This window comes from Dromaius novaehollandiae, chromosome 21, assembly GCF_036370855.1.
Source record: "Dromaius novaehollandiae isolate bDroNov1 chromosome 21, bDroNov1.hap1, whole genome shotgun sequence".
Classification (NCBI taxonomy): domain Eukaryota; kingdom Metazoa; phylum Chordata; class Aves; order Casuariiformes; family Dromaiidae; genus Dromaius; species Dromaius novaehollandiae.
Genome location: NC_088118.1, coordinates 6,912,717 through 6,932,160, shown reverse-complemented (window position 1 = coordinate 6,932,160; position 19,444 = coordinate 6,912,717). Strand labels below are relative to the sequence as shown.

The 19,444-nt window shown below is 47.5% G+C and overlaps 1 protein-coding gene and 1 long non-coding RNA gene across 7 annotated transcripts in view; one reads left to right on the top strand and one right to left on the bottom strand.

The window, feature by feature from the left end:
• Positions 1-34: 34 nt before the first annotated feature.
• LOC112981574 (uncharacterized) lies at positions 35-8,385 on the bottom strand. 2 transcript variants are annotated; one of them, XR_010392515.1, is made up of 8 exons: positions 8,168-8,385; positions 5,564-5,737; positions 4,724-4,965; positions 4,471-4,638; positions 3,521-3,683; positions 2,800-2,910; positions 1,417-2,374; positions 35-1,290 (listed from the first exon to the last, which is right to left on the bottom strand). It is a non-coding gene; the product is annotated as an uncharacterized LOC112981574 (long non-coding RNA). The 2 variants fall into 2 exon arrangements; XR_010392514.1 differs by having other exon boundaries at positions 35-2,374.
• Positions 3,678-19,444, top strand: part of ST14 (ST14 transmembrane serine protease matriptase) — a 37,048-nt gene continuing 21,281 nt past the window's right edge. The window contains exons 1-4 of one of the 5 annotated variants that reach the window (XM_026097300.2): positions 3,678-3,811; positions 10,443-10,603; positions 13,136-13,378; positions 13,976-14,138. In XM_026097300.2, the coding sequence (XP_025953085.2) occupies positions 14,133-14,138 (6 nt within the window). In that variant the 5' untranslated portion in view covers positions 3,678-3,811; positions 10,443-10,603; positions 13,136-13,378; positions 13,976-14,132. Of the gene's footprint in view, positions 3,812-10,442; positions 10,604-13,135; positions 13,379-13,423; positions 13,725-13,975; positions 14,139-16,146; positions 16,280-16,418; positions 16,497-17,324; positions 17,529-19,444 lie in introns of those variants that run through there. The other 4 variants (XM_026097299.2, XM_026097298.2, XM_064524323.1 and 1 more) reach the window with 4 other exon arrangements.

The window sequence follows — 19,444 nt, the reverse complement described above, 5'->3', positions numbered from 1 at the left end:
TGAATTTTTTAAGTCCTTTTATCTGAGAAAAGACACCAGAGCCAGTTGTAAAATTAAAACAAGAAATGGAAGAAACAACTAAGCATTTCCTTGTGCTGCTCATGTGAAAAGGAACCGCTAAATTCAAAACAAATTCAGAATCCTGGTATGCTAATTCTCTTCATTATTAATACAATTCTTCAGTTTCAAAACCTAAAATCAAGTGCTGCAAGATGTTAGTGTGAAACACTTTAAATTTGTGCAAATCCTTTTGCAACTAACTACATGAATGTGACACAGGAGACTTTGCCTGTGCTAGGTTTAAAAAAACCAGGAAGCCCATATCTAATCACATAGTTTAGTATTGCCATGAGATTCTTGTTGCTGCAGAGTTCTTAGAAGTCTTGCTCTTCAGGGTCATCATCTCCCTTCTTCCATCACTGTCTTTGCTAAACCGGTTGCTAACATGAGCTACCTTTACATTCATCACTGCTTTGCTGAAGCCTGTTCTCTCTGCTTTTAAGTCTGATCTTTGAGGAAAGAGCATCAGTCACTATGTGAGCTTCGTATTTGAAAGACCTACGTGCTGGGTTAAACAGTCTATGTTTACTACCAGCTTTCAAGAACAAAGTACAGCCTGTTCTATGGTTCAGCTGCTACCCATCTGATGAATTGCTTCCGCTCTGGTTGAAAAATAACTCTTAAACTATTGCAAGTTAAAGCCCTAGTTTTTAATAAGTAACTTCTAACTTCTGCATGATAGGCTGAAGGGCAGAGAAGGACTCCAGTTAGTCTGTTGGTGTATGAGTGTGCTGGGACTGGATGGGGACGTACTTAACCTAGGCTGTGTTTGTTTGTTAACCTAGGTGCTGTTTGCTCCTCTGTCCTCTGACCTCTTCCTCGGTGACTTGTTACAGACCTGGCAAATCAGAGTGGGCAGAGCTATGGGGAAAGGAGAATGTGCTGTTGGGTGCGAGGTGAAAACAGGGAGTCTACCTAGATAGCTATTTTAATACTGTAGTTATTCTAATGTAGGAGAGTGGAGAGCAAGAATAGAATAGTAATTTGGAAAGAAGGGCTTGTATGCCTGTAAACTTACCTATCTTGTGGCTTTAATGCTGTTCTTCTGCCTGGCTTATTTGTAAATAATCACAGCTGCGGCGTACCTCTTTTCCCCCGTAACTTTAAAGTGTTTAAAAGGAATTAGGTGCTTAGCATCTTGAAATTCTGATCGAGATCTGAATTTCTGCTCTGCTGTATTCATTAGAAACTGTGTAGGCTCTGGGGATCTTGCAGTTTGAAGTTGGAGAGCTGGATGGCATCAGGAAGTAAAAAAGCGTAAGTTTGATAATGAAAGGAGAGTTAAAAATTATTCTTAAAATTGCCTAGGAATTATGTGAAGTGAGAATCTGATCTAATCTCTAAAGCTCCACCTACTGTTCCAGTCAGCAGAAAATCCTTTCTTAATAATCCATCTGGATTCTGGGAGGGAAGAAAGGGCTGCTTGGAGCTATCTCCTTCCTGGCCTGTTGCTCTTAAGAGTGGAGTGTGAGAACTTCTAACAAACTTCAGTCTCTCAGTATCTTGGGGTCTGATACACTTCTTCCATATTTTAATGCAACTGCAACAGAATCATATTGACATAGGTATAGTTAATATAACCTGTTGCTGGTTAGTAACCAAATTGTGTCAGTCTGAAACTGTTACTTGAATCATGGCTATGTGGGTAGATACGTTGTAAATCAAAGTGGATCCTCTGTGCTACCTTGGCCCCTTCAAGCATAGCCTAGTATTTCACTCCCTCCATTGGTTATTTGCATCCAGGTATAGCTGTGTGAATTTGCATTTTGGCACCAGCAGACACTGTCCACTGCTCTAGTCTTTAATAACTTCAGAAAAGAGACATACTTCTACGCTTTGCTGTTCAGCGTGCGTTTTGAGTTGCTCCTTGGGGGCTGGTTCACCTGCTTGCACAACTATGCAATAAATTGTGAGGGCTGGGCAGCCGGTGGGCACTGGGATTTGTCATCTCTGTTTATCTCGTATGCCCAACTGTGCTGAGTTACTGACCTGCCATTGCGTTTGATGTCGCTATAGCTGATGCCTTGCTCGATGCTTTTGATTTCCAGCTCAGTATGGTCATTTAATGGGGGTTTTGTGGACATGTACTGAAACGTGGGGTCATTTTTGCAAACCATGGATTACCAGTTCTCCCACCCTGCCTCCCACTGTTCAGCCCTGCTACGTACCAGCAAGTGATGGGATAGCTGAGGGTAACAAGGAGCAGAATAACCATATAACGCCAGCAGAAGCAGATGGTAATGGACATGGTATTTCCATGATCAGACTGGTCCCAGCCTGGCCCACCCCAGGGTGGGTACAGAACAAACCCAATCTGGTTAGAAGAAATGGCATTTTAAGCAGGCTGGTAAGTCAGTGATACCCTTTTTCTTGGGACTGCTATTGAAAAACAGATTGTATTGGCATGTTTGCTTAGCTATTATTGAGGCTAGATCTAACAAGGTCTAAATACCTAAATCCATTAGTATATTCTATGGCTCCTCTGTACTTATCAAGATGAAATTGGAAGCATAGTGTGAATACCCTCTGTAGTTTTGAGCCTAGACTTCATTAGCACTCCAGCATCTAGTAATGGTACAGTATATCTCACAGTCTTTGTCCAGGTTGCTGCTTGGAGGTATGGAAGTGATGTTGCACCTATTTGCAAACGGGAAATTTTGGCAACCAGAGATTGTGGCTGGATTAATTGTTCTTAACTTGCGCATTGAAATTCTTGATACAGAAGTCTGAATTACTCACCCTAGGCTGCTTCTGCAGCCAGTGCTGCCTCTGGAGGGCCATTCATCTGACCTCTCAGATTCCTCTTCTAGCAAGAATTGTTCTCTCGATATAGCTGTTTCTTTCTGTTAACTGTTAAGAGAACCATGGATGATGACCTCAAATTTAGGCTTTTAGACATTTAATTTAGAGATGATGAATCTTATGTAAAGTGACCCCCCCCCAGGACTGTGCGGGAAGACTGTGGTAGACAAAGGTCACTCAGGTCTTTCAGATTGCGTTTAGTTTTATTGTTAAATTGCTTTCATTTGTCTGAGGCACAAGCCTGTCAGCTGAGAGAGCTCTTAGAATTTTTGAGTTTTGACTTTCCCCAAAATAGCATAAACACTTTGCCTTTAAAATAATCTCTTATATTTGCTTTCCCACAAGTCCAACACAGTTTCCATCTGTGGAGTGTGATGGAATACTGTGAAATTCTCCTTCAGCTTTTAGAGGAGTCCTAATCCCTTTTCAGTTGCAAATGCTATCAGTTTTCAGTTTGAACGTGGGTTAATCTTGATGTACTGCTTTGAGGCCTAAAAACTGGCAAATCACAGGTAAATTGTTTTAAGAACCACTTTGTTCACCCTTAGGACCTAGCAATATTCACCAAACTAAGTTGGTAAGCCTTACATCCATATTTTGTAGTGTTACTTATTCTCCCTGTCTGCCAGGTCGCAAGTCCTGGAACCAAGTAACTCACCTGCCAGAACTGGGATCCTTGCAGCAGAAACATGCTGGTCCTTAAGAGCTCCAGGGTCGGGCGGTTCTGCAAGAACACTTCAAAGCGAGAGCAGAAGGCACCACCGAATGTGGGAAGGAGCATCGACAAGTGAATGTGCTGATCCAGAGCAAGGTGGTCATGGCTGTGAAAAGAGAAGAGCAAACCTGCCAAAGGTCACACAGTTTTACCTGTTGCACTAATGCTGCATAAAAAGTTAACAAGGACCTGGAAGGAAGGATCTGGAAAGATGGTGGCGTTGTTTGAAACCAGGTAAGTGACTTTAATGTGTCGATGTGCCATTCTGAATGAATTTTCAGCAGCAGGGGAAAATTTTTCTGTTTGTCCTTGGGGGAGCAGTGGCAACTTGGTATGTACAAGACAGAGAGAAACACTCCGTTCATACAGAAATATGCTTGATTACTCAAACAGAGTACGTGCACTAAGGACTTTTCACCTGCTTAAGCAAGCTGAAAGTCAGCCTATGTGGGAGTTGTCTCTTCCCTTTCTTCCTGCATTCTCAGTTATACAGTGAAACTATGGATATGGGCAGACAGTCAAAAGCCATCGAGTCTCTGTAGCTCTACGCACTGATGATCTCCTATTGCACTGCCTTCCTTGTGTAAGGAGATGTGTTCTGCTTCATAGCTGGGGTGGCCCGAATGACAAGCAACAGCTTGGTAAGCTGTTGTACCGTGGTTTGTTTCTGAGTGTTCCTGAAAGAACACTTCCCACTTAGGCTGGCTTGTAAAAACTGTGGAGCATTCTTAAAGCTGGTGATAAGCAGAGAGAGAAGCTGTTAGTCCAATCAACCTGTTACCATTTGTGTCGATTTTATTGTCACAGCGTCATATGTGATCTCTGTACGATTCTGGCAGCATACCAAAAATCATAAAATTGACTGGATTGTTGTCCCAAACGTGTTAGGATACCTGGGCAGGAATGAACATGTTACTCTTCAGAGCTGGGCTTTCTCAACAGAAATGTGAGGCAGAATGGGTGACGAGAACCTAGCAAAGCCAGAAGTGCTTCATTGTCACAAAAACAACACCCTATTCCTTGAAAGGCAACACGAAGGCTTCGTCTGTGTAGTTAGGTAGCTGTGACCAAGAGAAAGAGTCCACAGTCAGAGGGGTGAGTCCCGCAGCTACAGTGCTTCTGCAGTCTCTGTCTGTTGCTACTAACCTTGAACGAATATAGCTTGGGAGAGCAGGAAGTGGTCCAGCACAGGCAGCATCTTGAGCGGGAGAGCGCTGAGCACTTCTGCTGTGCCAGAGAGGCCGTAGACAAGATACATGGTGCCAGAGAGGCTGTAGACAAGGTACATGGTTCCAGGCGTCTGGGCTAGCAGATTCACCCGGCTGTTGTCGTTCTTATTGCAGAAACGCAAACAGGGTCCCCCAGGAATGAACTGCCAGGAAAAAATCCTGACCGAGGACAAAGAACAATCAAGGGAAGGGAAAGAGAACAGCCTTACCATCTGTTAAGGCTTGTTAACAGAAAGTTAATACCTCTTTTAAGACAAATGGGCAACTTGGAAAAAATAGGCAAGCTTGTGTGCTTATGGCTTTTGAGGTTTACTACGAGGAGGGGGAAGTCCAAGTGCAACAGACACGCACTGTGCAAAAAGCCCTAGGCTATAGCTGGCCCCATACACTGCATGATAGAGTCAGGCAAGCATTGGGCAAGTGCTTTTTCAGCGTTAATTATTATATTAGTCATTATTAATCACACATGGCGGAGGACCTGTACTGCTGTCAGAAGCAGTGAGACTGGTTGTCTTAACTGTACAAATCTGTCAATCTTTCTGAAGTTAAAAGGCAGATATATCTTCTTAAAGTTTATCTATATAATATGACAGGAGAGGTCCTTCAAAACCCAGTAGGCAGATTCTTTTTCCCTTCCCATTATGTAGGAAACTTGGTATTTGTTGTGATGACATACACTGATACCAAGGTGCTTCCCAGACGGGAGAAATAACGTAGTGCTAGTGGTGAAAGGCAGATCGTGTGACAGAGCACTTACCTATTAGAGAAAGGGTTGACCTGACTACTCTTTCAAGGACCTCCAGATACTGAAAATACTGGCGCTGAAGTTTTTACTCTCTTTTTGCATGAAATGCTTGATGGGGTGTTTCAGAGACCACGGGAGTCCAAGTCCTAGGAATTAAGAGCCTGGAAGGGCATGGTCTTCAAAGCTCTTCATCATTAGATGTTATGAAAAGACAAAAAGATCTTAGTGTCAAAAAATGATGGGGTTTCTTTAGTTTTAAAACTCTTACACAGAGCAGGCTATTATGTTATGTTGGTATTTGTAGCAGATAACAGAGTCAGTGATTCTCCCCTACACCAATCCATATTGGCCTGATTTCTTAAGTGGTCCAAGCAGCTTTCATTGACTACGTCCATGTACCTAGATTTTAACAATTTTGGCAAGAAGGATCAGGGTTTGTTGCATTAAGGCTGGATTTAATCCCTGCTTATGCTTTTGCTGTTTTTTTGAAGTACAAGTCAAGCATCTCAGAGAGCAACAATTAATTGGCTTCCAAATAAGTTGTTTCGTATTATCTCCAGGTAGACGCTGGCAATAGAGCCAGAACAGGTGATGGATTTGCGGATGTTAATTACTTCCTCAGAAAGGATTTCTTAGGCTGGCAATTACCAGTTGAATGTGTGAGGCTGTTATTTTCCCAAGAGCCAGAAATACTAGGTGGATAACAAGGTGGCAGTTTTAAAAAAGAATATTCTCACTAACTCAGGTAGCAATAGCAACAGGTAAGGTTGGTTGGTACTTTCCACTGTGTTTGCTTAAAATTTCACCAAGCTTTAATTGTTTGGGCTGAAATTTTCCATGCTGGAGGTATCTGCCTCCAGCTGAAGTTTGGGGGAGAATTTCAGGCAAAGTAGTTCAAAATTTTCTATTACTGGGATTAGGGGAAAATAGTGCTTTGCCATTCACTCTTTCATGCATTACCTGTTGTGACCTTGGGTAAGCCACTTGGTACTTCCTTGCCTTTATTCTCCACCAGCTTACTCCATAGGGAGTGGAGGAAATGAAAGCAGGAATGAGTTTGACAATCACATGTTATGTTGGTAAAGGAAGATGAATGGATGGATGGAATGATAGGATTTCATGGGAAAACTAGGGGAAGTTGTTGGCAGCAGCCCAGCAAAAGAAAAGGAGGAATACCAGACAGGGCAAGAAGGCTGCAAGGGCTGGGGCAGGAGGGATGTAACCACACATTCCCTAAAAGTGGTGTCAGTTCCTTGACTCCCATTTCCACATTCCCAAGGTATGCCATGTCAGCAGAGAGCTAAACGATCAGGATCAGTCTTGATTTGATGATCATGTATGAAGAATAATTTTCCTTTCAGAGTTACAGCTTAGCTACATTTGGATGGTTTTCAGGCAGGCAGGCAAAAGGCATGTCTCCAGCACGGCTCCAGCAAGGTATGCAGGAGCAAGAGCTTACCAAGGGAAGGTTTCGAGAGGTTTGTTTTTATCCAAAGCTAAACAGTGCAGCTCTTTTGCTTAAGCAGCAGAAATATGTTAATAGAAATATAATGAAAAACTCTGAAAAGAGACGGATAAAAACAGATTTCGTAGTTTATTTGATAGCATTAGCAGGAATGTATGGGGGAATTGATGTCTTTTTTATAAAACTAATGCTATGTTTTTTGCCTGTGACAAAACCATGAACTTCTCAAACCTTGAACTCTTACTTTTCCAAAGACCACTCCTGAGCTACGTGAAAGGAACTGAGAAATAGAGCACGCATAGTTATAACATCTTCAGTACTCATGCTGTTTACTAAGCAAGGAGGGCTGTAACAATTTCCATTAAAGTTAGAAAGGCATGGCATCCGCGATGCTTTAGGGATTGAGCTTGTCTGGTACAATGCACCTGCACCTCACATCATACTGTGCCCTCATTGTGCTTTATTAAGGGAGCCACTAAAAATATAAGACTCATTCTCATTCTGCTTCTTTATCTATTTACTCTTGTGATCTCTGCTCTCACTTTCCCACCTCATCAGTTTAGCTCCTGACCGCCTGGTCCTGCAGGGTCTCTGTGTGCCACATTCACCATTCTTTCCTCTTGTGTTTCATTAAAGCGGTGCAAGCGTAAGGTCCTTCGTTCCCTAAATTCACTCTTTCAGGCATTTGTTGCTTGCTAATGCCAATGCAGAGAGGGTTTGCTGGAGACAGGACAGTGTTGGTAGATTCAAAACATTGCTAAGAAAAAAAGAGCGTGCAGCCAAGATATTTTTTTCCGCTCTCTTTGCTAGCTTGCTATTGCTGAGGGCTGTAGAGAGAACCACTAGGAAGCTGGGAAAAGAGCTTTAGATAAAAGATGTCCTGTAGCTACAGAAATGGCACTGGAAAACAGTTCTGCCAGACACTTCCAAGGGCCCAATTCTTACAAAAGCCTTTCTGTCCTACTGCCAAAGCTTCTTGGGCAGTGGGCAGCCCCAGCCTCCCCTAACTCACCTTCCAGTAGCTGGCTTGTGTCACCAATGCTTCTGCCCCTTCGCAGAATGGGGGCTCAGGGTGACCAGCTCAACCCCAACTAACTACGGAAGAGCAGAACCGATACCATTCATCCATGGAAGGAAGAGAAGTGATTTACCTGTATGATTTGCACCAGTTGGTTTACTTTCTATCCCATCTGCTGCAGAGAGAAAAGTACACTTCTCCTTAAATTCTGGGTTATATGTGAGCTGGGGCTGCTTCAGGGCTGGGTAGTTCTGCAGTCTTAGGGAGTGGGGAAATCCGTGAAGTAACTCTTTCAAAACAGGCCATGGCAAAAGCTGGTTCCTCTTGCGTATAGTTACTGTATTACCAGTATCTGCAAGAGTTTATAAAAGCCTCCTCCAGACTCCTCGTCATAACACGCATTTGTAGAGAGAGGGAGTGGCTAAATTCAGTCCCCACCGAAGAGCAAGTCCAGACAAGAATCCTGGCCATTTGCTCAGTTTTGCATTGTAGCTGTCTGCTGGCACAGCTTTCTTTTTCTGATTCAAAGTCATCTGCAGGGGCTAATTGTTTTTAATTAGCTTCCTTTCTTATTCTGTTAGAGCACCTAGAAGATATTTTGGATGATGGGAAATCAGGGCTTGATTTGGGGGCAGAGGTAAGGGAGCCTTGATTTTTATAAACTTGTCATCATGGATGTCTAGCTTTTTTTGCCAAAGGTCTCTGGGTTCTTTCAAATAAAATAAGCAAGAAATGTTAGCAAAAATAGGAAGTTTAAACAGGCTGACCAAAATTCCTGCCCCTTCCAGCACATTTGAGCTTTCCACGTTCTCCAGTTTGACCAGTCTGCAAGGCTATAGCATTTCCTAGGCTGGCTGGAATTTGCAGCAGAACTAGCAGAGAAAGAAAGGCCATTTCAGGCCACATCTCTCCATTGTTAAGGCCATTTTTTGTGCTTTTTTTTGTGTGGCACTGCTAACATTATAAAAAAGAAAGCTACTGATAGGTTTTGACACACGCCAAGAGCGAGGGAACTCTTTGATATGCCATCTTCTGCCACTGTTGTTTAAGGTCATTTGGCTGTTTTTCCTTAAAAATTAAAACACAGATTTGGATTATGGCACACTACAGGCTCCCAAGAAAGGTCTGCTCTCTGTGACCAGCAGTACTTGCATGTTGTCTGGAGTGAAGCTGCAGTTTAGGAATCAAGGCCATCAAACTTGCATGTGACAGGTTAGACTGGATCTAAATTGGGTACGGCACGTGCCTGTGTTTCCGTGGGTCAGCCAGAGCACCCCACGGAGCACCTGCGCCAGCTTTGTGCTTGTACGTTTTCTCTTCTGCTGAAACAGGTGAGGTGATAGAGCTGAATTAAGTCCTGTGCAAAGGGCTGTTAGTGATTTTATGGAACTCTGTCATGTTCCTGTCAGCAAGCAGTTTGCCGCAGGCAGGCTACCTTTCTCCTGCTCCCGCTCAAGCAGAGTTGTTCAGGCTGACGGCAATGAGATGCTGTTTGCCAGTGACTCTTCCAGACCACCCAGCTCCTCTTTCTGTACCAGGCTTCCTTGCTGAGCACTCCAGGCTCTCCTAACTTGTTTAGGACAGAACTCAGTGCTGGCCAGTGGTCTGTTTCTCACAGAAACACGAGTGAGATGCTATCTCACATCTGTCAGTCTAAATCCTCCACAGAACAAGGTAGAATGGAGGGTGAGGATTACTTCTGCCCTTACGCGATAGGTGAATTATTCTTTAAGGCAGGTGTGGTCACCCTTTTGGCTGCGTGACCTAGCTGGAAATGCTGAGATCAGTGGTTCTTTTCTTCCCTTTTTTCACTTGTCAAGTGTTGTCCTCCTACGGATGTTCAGTAAAGTCTCCGTTTACTAGGATTTAATTGCAGTCTCTCCTGCTGCGGGGAGAAGGCCCTGACAGTGCCTGCTGCGGGGGTAGTTGGGCCGTCTTGATACAGAATGAATGCCTTTGGCGTAGCCACAGCATCTTACGGGAGGCAATATGGGTACGTGGAGATCTGTTGGAGAAGGCTGAGCTCCTGGCCCACATGCTGGGGAGTTAAGATAGGAAGTCTGTTGTATGTTTTTTCTTTGGGTAACTGGATTTAAATGTATGCTATATCTTCATGCCATAATCATACTGATTCTCTAGTTGTCTATAAAGTTTTTCAGGGAAAGTAGTTAGAGATGACTTTGTTATGAAAGCATGAGTCAATAAACCCCAAAGCAAATACCCAAAGTTACCTATGCCCTACAGAGAAGCCAGAGAAACCTATTCTGCTTCCAGGAAGGTCATATTTCAGCTCTTCACTTGTCTTTATAAATGTGCAGTCTCCACCGTTGTACTTTGCACGGCTGCCTCCTACTGTGAATGCCATCGCAGGTGCTAGGCACTCCCTCAAAATGTGTTTTCCTTTGCAGCAAGATCTGCACGGCTCTCCCTGGCTTGTTTGCAATCAAAGCTTCCCTGTGAATACTGAGCACCGGCCTCATGATGCGGCCCAAACAAGTGATACTCCAGATGCAACCCAGAACGGTTCTGGTGTGACATGAAAGCAGCTCCACTCTGCAGCAGTACAAAGGTACAGAGCCTCATCCTGCATGGTCCTTGCACCCCTGTGGCAGAGGTTCACCTTTGCCATGTTTGTCACTGCTGATCCGTTCAGGAACAAACTGTTTCTCTTCCACAGCATAGAGGTGATGTGTATTAGTTAGAGGAAAGCTGCTGCTGCTCGGTGGGTTCGCAGTACCTCATCTTATGCACAGCAGTGGTTCCCAGCTTCTGCTGAGCCTGGAGAACCCTCCTGCAGCTCTCTCTGCCATCCGTGCCAAAGGCTGCTGGTCAGTGAAAGGATCAGCTTTTGTCTAGGGCAGTGTCCCAGTTCTCCCCAGGATGCCTTGTTCTGCTTTTGCTCCTGCAGTGCTAAATAGAAGGTTTCTAAGGAAGGGGATAAATAAACAGCATCAAAGCAGAGACAGTGTTCCCATCATAGCTATTTCTGCCCAAATAATGTCCCGTCCCGCAAGTTTTTGCTACTGTTGTTGCTGCCCAGGAGCTTAATCTCGTATATGACTTTGCTCACACTGTTCCCAGCCCACTGATACTTCAGGAGAGATGCTCTCCCCTCTCCGTAGCTGGGATCAGTAGCAAGGTGAGGCAGGTTTCCTTCCACTCCCTGCTGTCTGCTGGAGGGAACTTGGGGGCTTTCCTTCAGCCCATGGACAGTTTGTCCATGCACACCCGCGAGCCAGCAGCAAACGTCTGAGCTTGCTGTGTTGAAATCTGTTTTGAAGCGGGAATGTTCTACCTCTGCCATCAAGGAATCCCTTTGCCATGCAGAAGCATAGTGCAGAGGAAGTCTGAGTGGTCAGGGCTTTGTTTCAATACTTTAACCTTCTGTTGTGCCCCTGAGTGGACTGACTTTGTCAGGAAGATGGATGTGATTCAGAGAGGTGAGGTGGTATGAGCAGTGCTTCAGAGAACTGGTAGAAGAGACATGGAAAAATAAGTCAGAGCTTTCCGATTTGCAGCACAGTGAAGGAAGGACATTTAGGTTGGATGCTATGAAAACTCACTGCAGGTAAGGACACTTAAATGCTGGAAAAGATTTTTGGAGACTTTTGGGGGAATTGTTTTTTGGGAGACAAACATATTTAGTGATCCTACTTTGAGAGTGAAGGATGCACTAGAGCTGCTCTGCAGGTCTGATCCAGCCTGCAGGCTGTGTCATCCAGCTTGCCATCTCTTTCTGAAGGGGACTAGCAGCATCTGGAAGATCATATATTACGTCTCACCTCTGACAGACTGAACTCTGCTGGGAGAGTTTGCTGCTGGGCATGTTAGCAGGTGCAGTCTCACCATACCCCACTAGAGGGAAAGTTGGAAAAACATCATGCAGTTTGTGGTCTGAAAGATGGCAAAAGCTGAGTCATGGAGCAATGCCAAAAAATAAAACTATATACCACGTCCCCTGTCCTCCCCACCAGAAAGTGAGGGAAATAAGGGGAGTAAGTGATAAGTCAAAGCTGCATCTTTTTTTTGTTTTTTTTGTTTTTTGTTTTTTTTTGTAAACAGTTGAGGTAACATCATCATACAATCTGAACTTTATTTTTTGTAAAAGTAAAGCTCTTCTCTGTGACCAGCCAAGGCAAGGCAGGTGAGCACCAGCCAACTCCACTTCTTTGTAATAAACAGAAGAGAAATGGGCAACTCGGAGGTGTTGTCTGCATCATTCACCCAGCTAAGTCACAGCCTCAGCTTACGCATTTGCAGCTTGTTCGGCAGACAGGACCTTAACTGACAGAAACTTGGGTGTACCTGTGTGCAGCCAGGTTTCAAAATGCAGTGCCAGAAACCAGGCAGTCAAGCCTGTCCACTCTGTTGCAGTTACAGTTTGGCTGGCAAGCACTGCTGTTGCTGATTCAGAGCTCACAGAAGAGGTTCTGCTTTCACAAGTCATGGAATTGCTCATGAAGGAACCAGCAAATAGTATAGTCCCAGGAGCAAGCTTGTATCCTGTGATGTATTTTCTAACCCTTTGGATTCCCTGTCCCACAGCTGTTCAGCTGGCTGGCATCATTAGGAACAGAGACACAAGAAATGATGCCCCTTAAGCCATGCCTGAGAGCTGTCTGTGGCATGCTGGAGGGCTGAGGGTGGACTTTCTCAGTTCAGGGTGGTGGCATGCTGTCATGTGCTTTGGTTGCTGCTTATGCCCATGCCTTCCACGGGATGGAGCTGATCGCTAGCGCCCTGTGTCCTGGCCAGCTCTAATCGTCTCAGGAAGGCACTGTAAAATGGACACTCTTTTGTCTGAGTGCTAAAGCAGGAGAAACTGGCTGGTATTACTGGTACGAGGAGCAAAGCTACTTTTGATCCCTGCCAAGGTCATGTTTTGGGAGCAGGACTCTCCCTCCAGAGCTCTTGAGAGAGGCACTTGAGATGAAAAGGTAAGTTCACATCCAAAGCACATAGCAATCATTGAGCAGCTTTCTGAAAGTAGCAGCACTACTCATCTCTGCCTCATGGCATCATGTAGCCAACTGAGGACAACTCGTTGCGCTTTTACAGGTCCCATTCTCCCAGGTTAGTAATTGTGCTCTTTTCCTTACAGATGGAGAGCCTGGATCACGCTGGGACAACTTGCCCCAGGCCCCAAAGCAGGAGGAGCAGTCCCTGTGGAGACCGTCAGTCGAGCAGAGCGGTACCCAGCATTCGCCACCGGACCGTGCTCCTTTGCTCTCCAGGGGTTGCGAGTTCAGCTGGAAACCGCAGTGCTTCTGGATGACGTTTTCCTCTCCTCCCAGTGAATCAGCCTTTTATTTACTCTTTGGAATGCAAAGTAACAGGACACCCTGTGAGTTTTATCTCTCTCTCTCAATCTTTTGTATCCCTGGCTGAGTTGCCCGACCGGATTGAACGTTTCAGCTGCAGGCATAGATGGGGTGGTTTCAGGGCTGTCTGGCAGGAATCTGGGTGGGAGGGCACTGCCAGTGAAATTTGAATTTAGGAGTCTCACTGAGAACCGAATCCTTGAGACATACGGCAGTGAAGAAAACGCTTTGTCACTGACTGTTTGAATCCAGCCCTTCGCTGCTGTGGCTGTGTGGATGGATAGTGCTCGTTTGTGGAGCTAGAATTACCGGGAACTGCCTCCGCCAGAAGACGTTTGCCCCTGCAGGCAGCCTGCCTTCCCTGCTTGTGTAAGCGGCTGCTTTTCCCCCTCTTTTCACTGCACAGCATTTCCAGGGCTGGGAGCTGATGCAGAAGTAGTCTGCCTGTTCAGGTGGCGATTGCTGCTCCAGCAGCTAATCCCTGTCTCCTTTGGGCCTCTCGTGGGGGTCGAACTCGCCCTGGTTTAGCTCTTGCAACTTGAATACAGTTATAACAAAGATGGACGTGGTTCTCAGAGTTTAAATGGAGCCTAAAGCAAGTGATTTCCTTCCTCCTAAAGGTGTGTTAAGCCTCATCGAGCTGCTGCCAGAACACCGTTGTGGCCACACTGATATAAAAAGACAAGCTGAGGCGGAAGAGGTGACAGCTTTTATTTAATGAACCGATATAGGTGAGAAGAAACCGAGGTTTTGTTTGTTGCTGATTACTGCCACTGCATGTGGGTAAGTTATTTGATCTTTCTGCTTCAGTTACATCCTTCTTCATACTGGAGACAGTGACTTGGCTGGGTTTGGCAGCCATCAGTCAAACTAGAGACCCGTGCAAGTATCTGTCACTGCAAAAGCACGTGACAGACTCTTTATTGAGAGCTGCCGCTTCGATGATCTGGGTCTGTACAGTGCCCAGAAAAAGGGGGCCCCGAGCTACCACGATGACAGCCATTACTGCAGCACAGGCACTAAATAAATCATCGCTTTAGCAGCTAAGAAACAGGAATACTATCATTCATTTAGGGCTCTAAAACAATTGCCTCCCAGCTAGATAGTATTTTATACTGCCACATATATTGCTTTCTCCTTTCCCAGCAGTGATTGCATTCCCTTGTTCAAAGAGCCAGTTGGGCTAATGAATTAGTTTTAAAGTGTCAGTGGCCTGAATGACCGGACACACTGAGCTTTCACAGCTCTACGTGAAACCAGCAGGAGCTGCGGATCTTTGCAGGAGGCACCTTAGGCCTCGAAGGGCGAGTCTGCGTTCTGCCCTCGTGAGCCACATCCCAGAGCACAGGTTTTGTCTGGCACCTGCGTGCCAAAAAGGGCAAAGAGGAGAAATCTGCAGAAACAAAGAGCAGTGGTTCAGTTCAGGGTAGCTGCTGTGTACCTAAAATATGCTGTTTCACTGGGGTATTAAATCAAACCCGAGCACCTGCAGTCAGCCAGGGAGGGAGTGGCTGCAAAAGCAGAGCGCTGGGCTGGGCCGGGCATCAGCGAGAGAGCTGAGCGCGGCTCCTGACACCGGCCAGTCGGGTAGTTTCAGCAGACTGACTAACAAAGCCACCTTTCGAAGGGGAATGCCTTAATCTGGAGACGCTTCCTGCTGTGCGGTGCTCAGGAAGGGAATGGGATTCCAGGAGCTGATGGGGGAGCAGGGAAGGCGGTGGCAGGGGTATTTCTATAAAAGCACAGAAGTTCTGCTGTATTTATCATGTACAGAGAAAACAGCAGGATCACAGATCCAAACCCACCCCTTTCTCCCAGGCAGACACCTGCAAAAGGAGCTCAAAGCTTTCGCTCTGCACAAGACATTTCAGAGCAAGGGGAAGCAGAGGTAACCCAGCAAGCATCTCCCTGCTGCATGTGGATCAATGGGCAACCTCTGTTGTGCTAGAAACAGAGTTCTGGGAAATTTAAAGATACAAGCGTGGAAAAAAGTCAGTTCCAGGGCTGGACAGACTTGGTGTTAGAGGATTCAGACCGGCGGTGGGATGCCAGATAAGCCTTCAGGTAGTTTGACAGGCATATCACTTGTTGGTACAGACTATCACGTGCAACACTGAGAAGGGAAGAACTGAACTTTAAGTCTTTCCAAGGAAAATGTTGCTGGTCCAGCTACCTTTTATCTTGATGTACTCTTGAATATGAGAAGCCCCGAAATTGGGGTGTGGGGGGGAGTCACCTTTCCAGGAAAGGGAAAATGATGGTGTAAGGCTGTGTCAGCAATGTGGATTTCAGTGCTAAAAGCCCTCTTTCAGATCTGTATTAGAGCTTCTCAAAACGCAGGGCTTTGCCTCGGGTCCTTCCCCTCCTGTTAGAGGGGAAGCATTAGATGGTGCTGGGAGCCGCTGCTGGTAGGTGAGCAGCCCTGCTGAGTGCCACGTTTGGATACGCGCGCGGTTTCTGCTGGGCCGCCGTGCTGACTGCCGTTTCGCACGTGGCCTCTGCTCGGTGAGAGACGGCTCCCAGTTACGGTGCCGCAGCTTTGCCGAGAGCAGGCTTTCCTCTGGGATTAAGGGCCTGCTTTGCGTTGGCAGACCTCGAGCGTACAGAAAGGCAGCGCGGTTTCATGAACGTCCCGGGGGCAGAGGTGGCCGCGCGCGCTGCAGCGCCTTCTTTAAGGCGAGGTTTCGGCGAGGGTTAAGGCGAGCCCTCCGGCCGCGTGAAAGAGAGGAAGGATCTTCCCGGCTCGATTCAGCGGGGCGAAGCGGGCGGAGGAGGCCGGGCGCGCTGCTCCCTCCCTTCCTTCCGCCCGCACCTGCGGGAGGCGGCGCCGGGAGGCGGCCCGGGCAGCGCCGCAGCCGCGGCTCGGCATGGAGCGCGGCCGGGCGGCCCCCGCCGCCGGCATGAAGTACAGCGCCCGCGCCGAGGTGAGCAGCGCCCGGGGGCGGCGGCGGGTCTCGGCTTCCTTTGACTCCTTTGGGCCGCTTTGGTGGGTCGGGCCCGGCTGCTTTGGCTCCGGGGCCGCCGGGCGGTGGGGGTGAGTGGGTGAGCTGCTACAGTGGGTGAGCTGTTACAGGCTGGACGGCAGCAGGGTCCGAGGCACCGTTTCCCCCTCTGCAGCCCCGATCTGATTTCCACCATCAGGTAAGATCAGGAGAACGGGGCGCTTTGTGGCCTCTGAGCCCGATTTTCCATTGGAAAAGGGAAAGTCCTGACTGTCACCGCGTAGCGGTTCGTTCTGATGTTAAATCGTGTTGCTGTCCGTGTGAAAGTAGCTCCGATGATTTTAAATTCAGCTTAAATAAACTAGGCTGCGGTGACATGAGTAAAGATAAACTACGCAGAGGTGAACTGCTTACAGTGAATGAACCTGTGTTGTTTAGCAACAGATCCAACTAAACCAGTTCTAGTCTTCCGCAGGTCTCACTTTAACCGAGGGCTTTGGGGCTTTGCTAATTAACTGGTGTAGTATTTGCATGCTCCGAAAGTAAGCGAGTTTAAGCCGCGGTTTGGCTCTTCTTCCTGGTTGAGGGTCAGTCGGGACAGCCTTCCAAATCGTTACGTTTTGGGGTTGGGCGGACAGCGCTTGCTCTGTGCTAGAGAGCTGGTTTGGAAATGGACTCGCAGTATGAAAACAGTGCTTTCTAGCTCACCTGGGAGCTTTTGGTGGCAGATCTCTGAGGCCTGGGTTTAGCCGTTGTTGTCTGACGGTGGCGAAGGGGCCAGTTCCTTTAGCACTGATGAGGAAGTCGGCCTACAGCAAGAGAAGGAGTTTGCCTGGCCTCCAGTCATGTGGTCTTTTGTGCAGCAGGGCTGCAGTGACTGCTGAAAGTAAGGAGGGGATTGCTCTCGCTGATACTGTTCTGCATGGGGTGCCTGTCACCTGGCCAGGCTGCGGTGACATCACGGTGCAAAGTACAGGCAGAGCTGCCTGGGATGTTCTCCTGACAACAGGTTGGTGTGCGAGGCCGGCGGAGCCGGAGTGCCCTGCTGGTACGGCGGTGCCGGTGGGACAGACGTGCCTTTGAGAAACCTTCATTGCAGAGCTGGATGCTCGAGGGACTCCTTCAAACTAAGGCTGAGCCGCAAGAAGCAGGAGCGTGCCACATCCGTCCCTCCTCGTGCAAAAGGAGCTGATCTGGTCTGGGAGTCTCTCCCTGCGGGTGTAGAGAGAAGGTACCAGCCATTTCTGGGCATCAGGTGGATCTGACTGAGGTGGATGTGAGAGCTGAGCTAGGCTGCCCTGTGACAGTGCAGGGCTGGTTTGTGTGCGTCAGCAGCTGGAGCTTTGCTTGCTCGCTTGCTCCCACAAAGTGAGCTAAATCGCGAGGGATGATGCTTGTGGAGGGGGACGGTGGAGCAGTGCCGTGTTCAGCTCTGCCCAGCAGCCCAGCTGCCCAGTCTTGTGACTCATTTCCCCTGCTCCTTTTGGGGTCGTAAGGGGGGGAATGTCTGTCCGGAGTCCGTAACAGCATCCAGACCTTGGCCGGCAGATCAGCTGCTGTGTGAAGACTTCTGCTGCAGTCACGCTGACTGCTGCGGTGACTTTTGAAGATCTGCATTCGATTTTGAGCTCCCGTCTGTCCCCGCGTGTCCGCCCAGCTGCCTATGGCTGCCTGGGTGATGATGAGAGCAGGAAGGGCTTAGGGCTGGTTTTTTGGAAGAGCTGCCCCCAGGGTGCTGCCGCCAGTCTGGTCTCGACCTCTTTCGTTGTGCCAGTCTTTGCACGCGGCTGGTGTGGGACTAGTCGTTGTGGCTGCTGCTGACTGGGCCCAGCGAGCAGTTGGGTATTACCATGTTGGGGGAAAATACTCAGTAGAAAAGGACATACTTTGGCAAACCTCTCGCAAGATTGCACCTGTATTAGCATCAGCTGCCCTCCTCAGAGTAAGTAATCTTAGCTGAGGAGTTTGTCCCTTGTGGGCCAACTGTCGTTGGACTTGGCTCCCTGTAAATACCATGGTGGAGCAAATCCAAGCGTTTTGCAACAACTGCGTTTCCTCCTGTGGCAGAGAAGCTGTATAACTCTTGCGCACAGTGTGAGGGGAAGCTACTGCTCCTCCTCGGAAAGGTGCAGAGCTTTTCTCTCGCACAGCGTGAAGTGACTGGTAGCTGAGCTGCTGCTCAGGCCAGTTTTACTGCTGTTCTTGCCAAAGGCAAACAAGAATAAGGAAGGCTCAGTGAGAAAGGGGCTGGGGCCGATCGAGAGCGCACGAGACCTTTGCTCTGCAAACAAAAGATCACTTCGTATAACTCCTGAGGGAACAAAGAGAGAGTGCTGAGGGCCTGACCATGGGGAATGCGTTGGACCAAAGGTTCTCGCCTTGCCCAGGATGGAATCGGCCGTTTCCGTCCAAAGGCCGCCGGGACTAGCCTTGCAAACAAAGCTCCTGCGATATCTGGCCGATATACGGGGGCAGAAGGGAGGGCAGCTAACGCAGCTGGTGATAGGGATAGATTTGTCCCAGAGCAGCAGCACGTTAAAGGTGGTGGTTCTGCGGCCCTGCGAGGGACCTGCCTGCTCCACCCACCCGTGGAGCCCTGCCGGAGGCAGGGAGTTTGAGAGTTTTGTTTTGAAATAATTGCGTATTTGCTAGCCTAAAGATGCGTTCTGCTGAAGAAAGTCGCTGCTGATTGACTGCTGCCTATTCAGTGTGATGCTGAAGTATTAGCAGACAGGACATTTGACCTGCAAAAGATGCCTTGAGTGAGATACCCTTTGTGAAAGCTCAGACCAAGAGGCCTCTTGAGCCCATGCTCTGCTGGTCGCACAAGGCTTTGCCTAGTAGCAGATGCTAGTCTTTCCCTGCTGTTGGCTGCAGGCATTCAGATGTCTTGGGCCAGATGAACCTCAAAACTGTGAGTCAATAGAGAGTGTGAGTGAAGTGCAGTGATGAGCTTGGAGAATTCCATCCAGGTCTGGAGCACAGCTGTTTTGGTTAGGCTACTTGAGCGCATTTTTGTTGCTCAAACAGTACTTTCCGTACCGGGAAAGATTTAAGAGTATTTTGAATAAGCTATTTACATCCGTGGCATGTTTCTCTTTTCTGGTCTTTGGAAATAAGTATACTGTAAGGAAGAGTGTCGTGGTT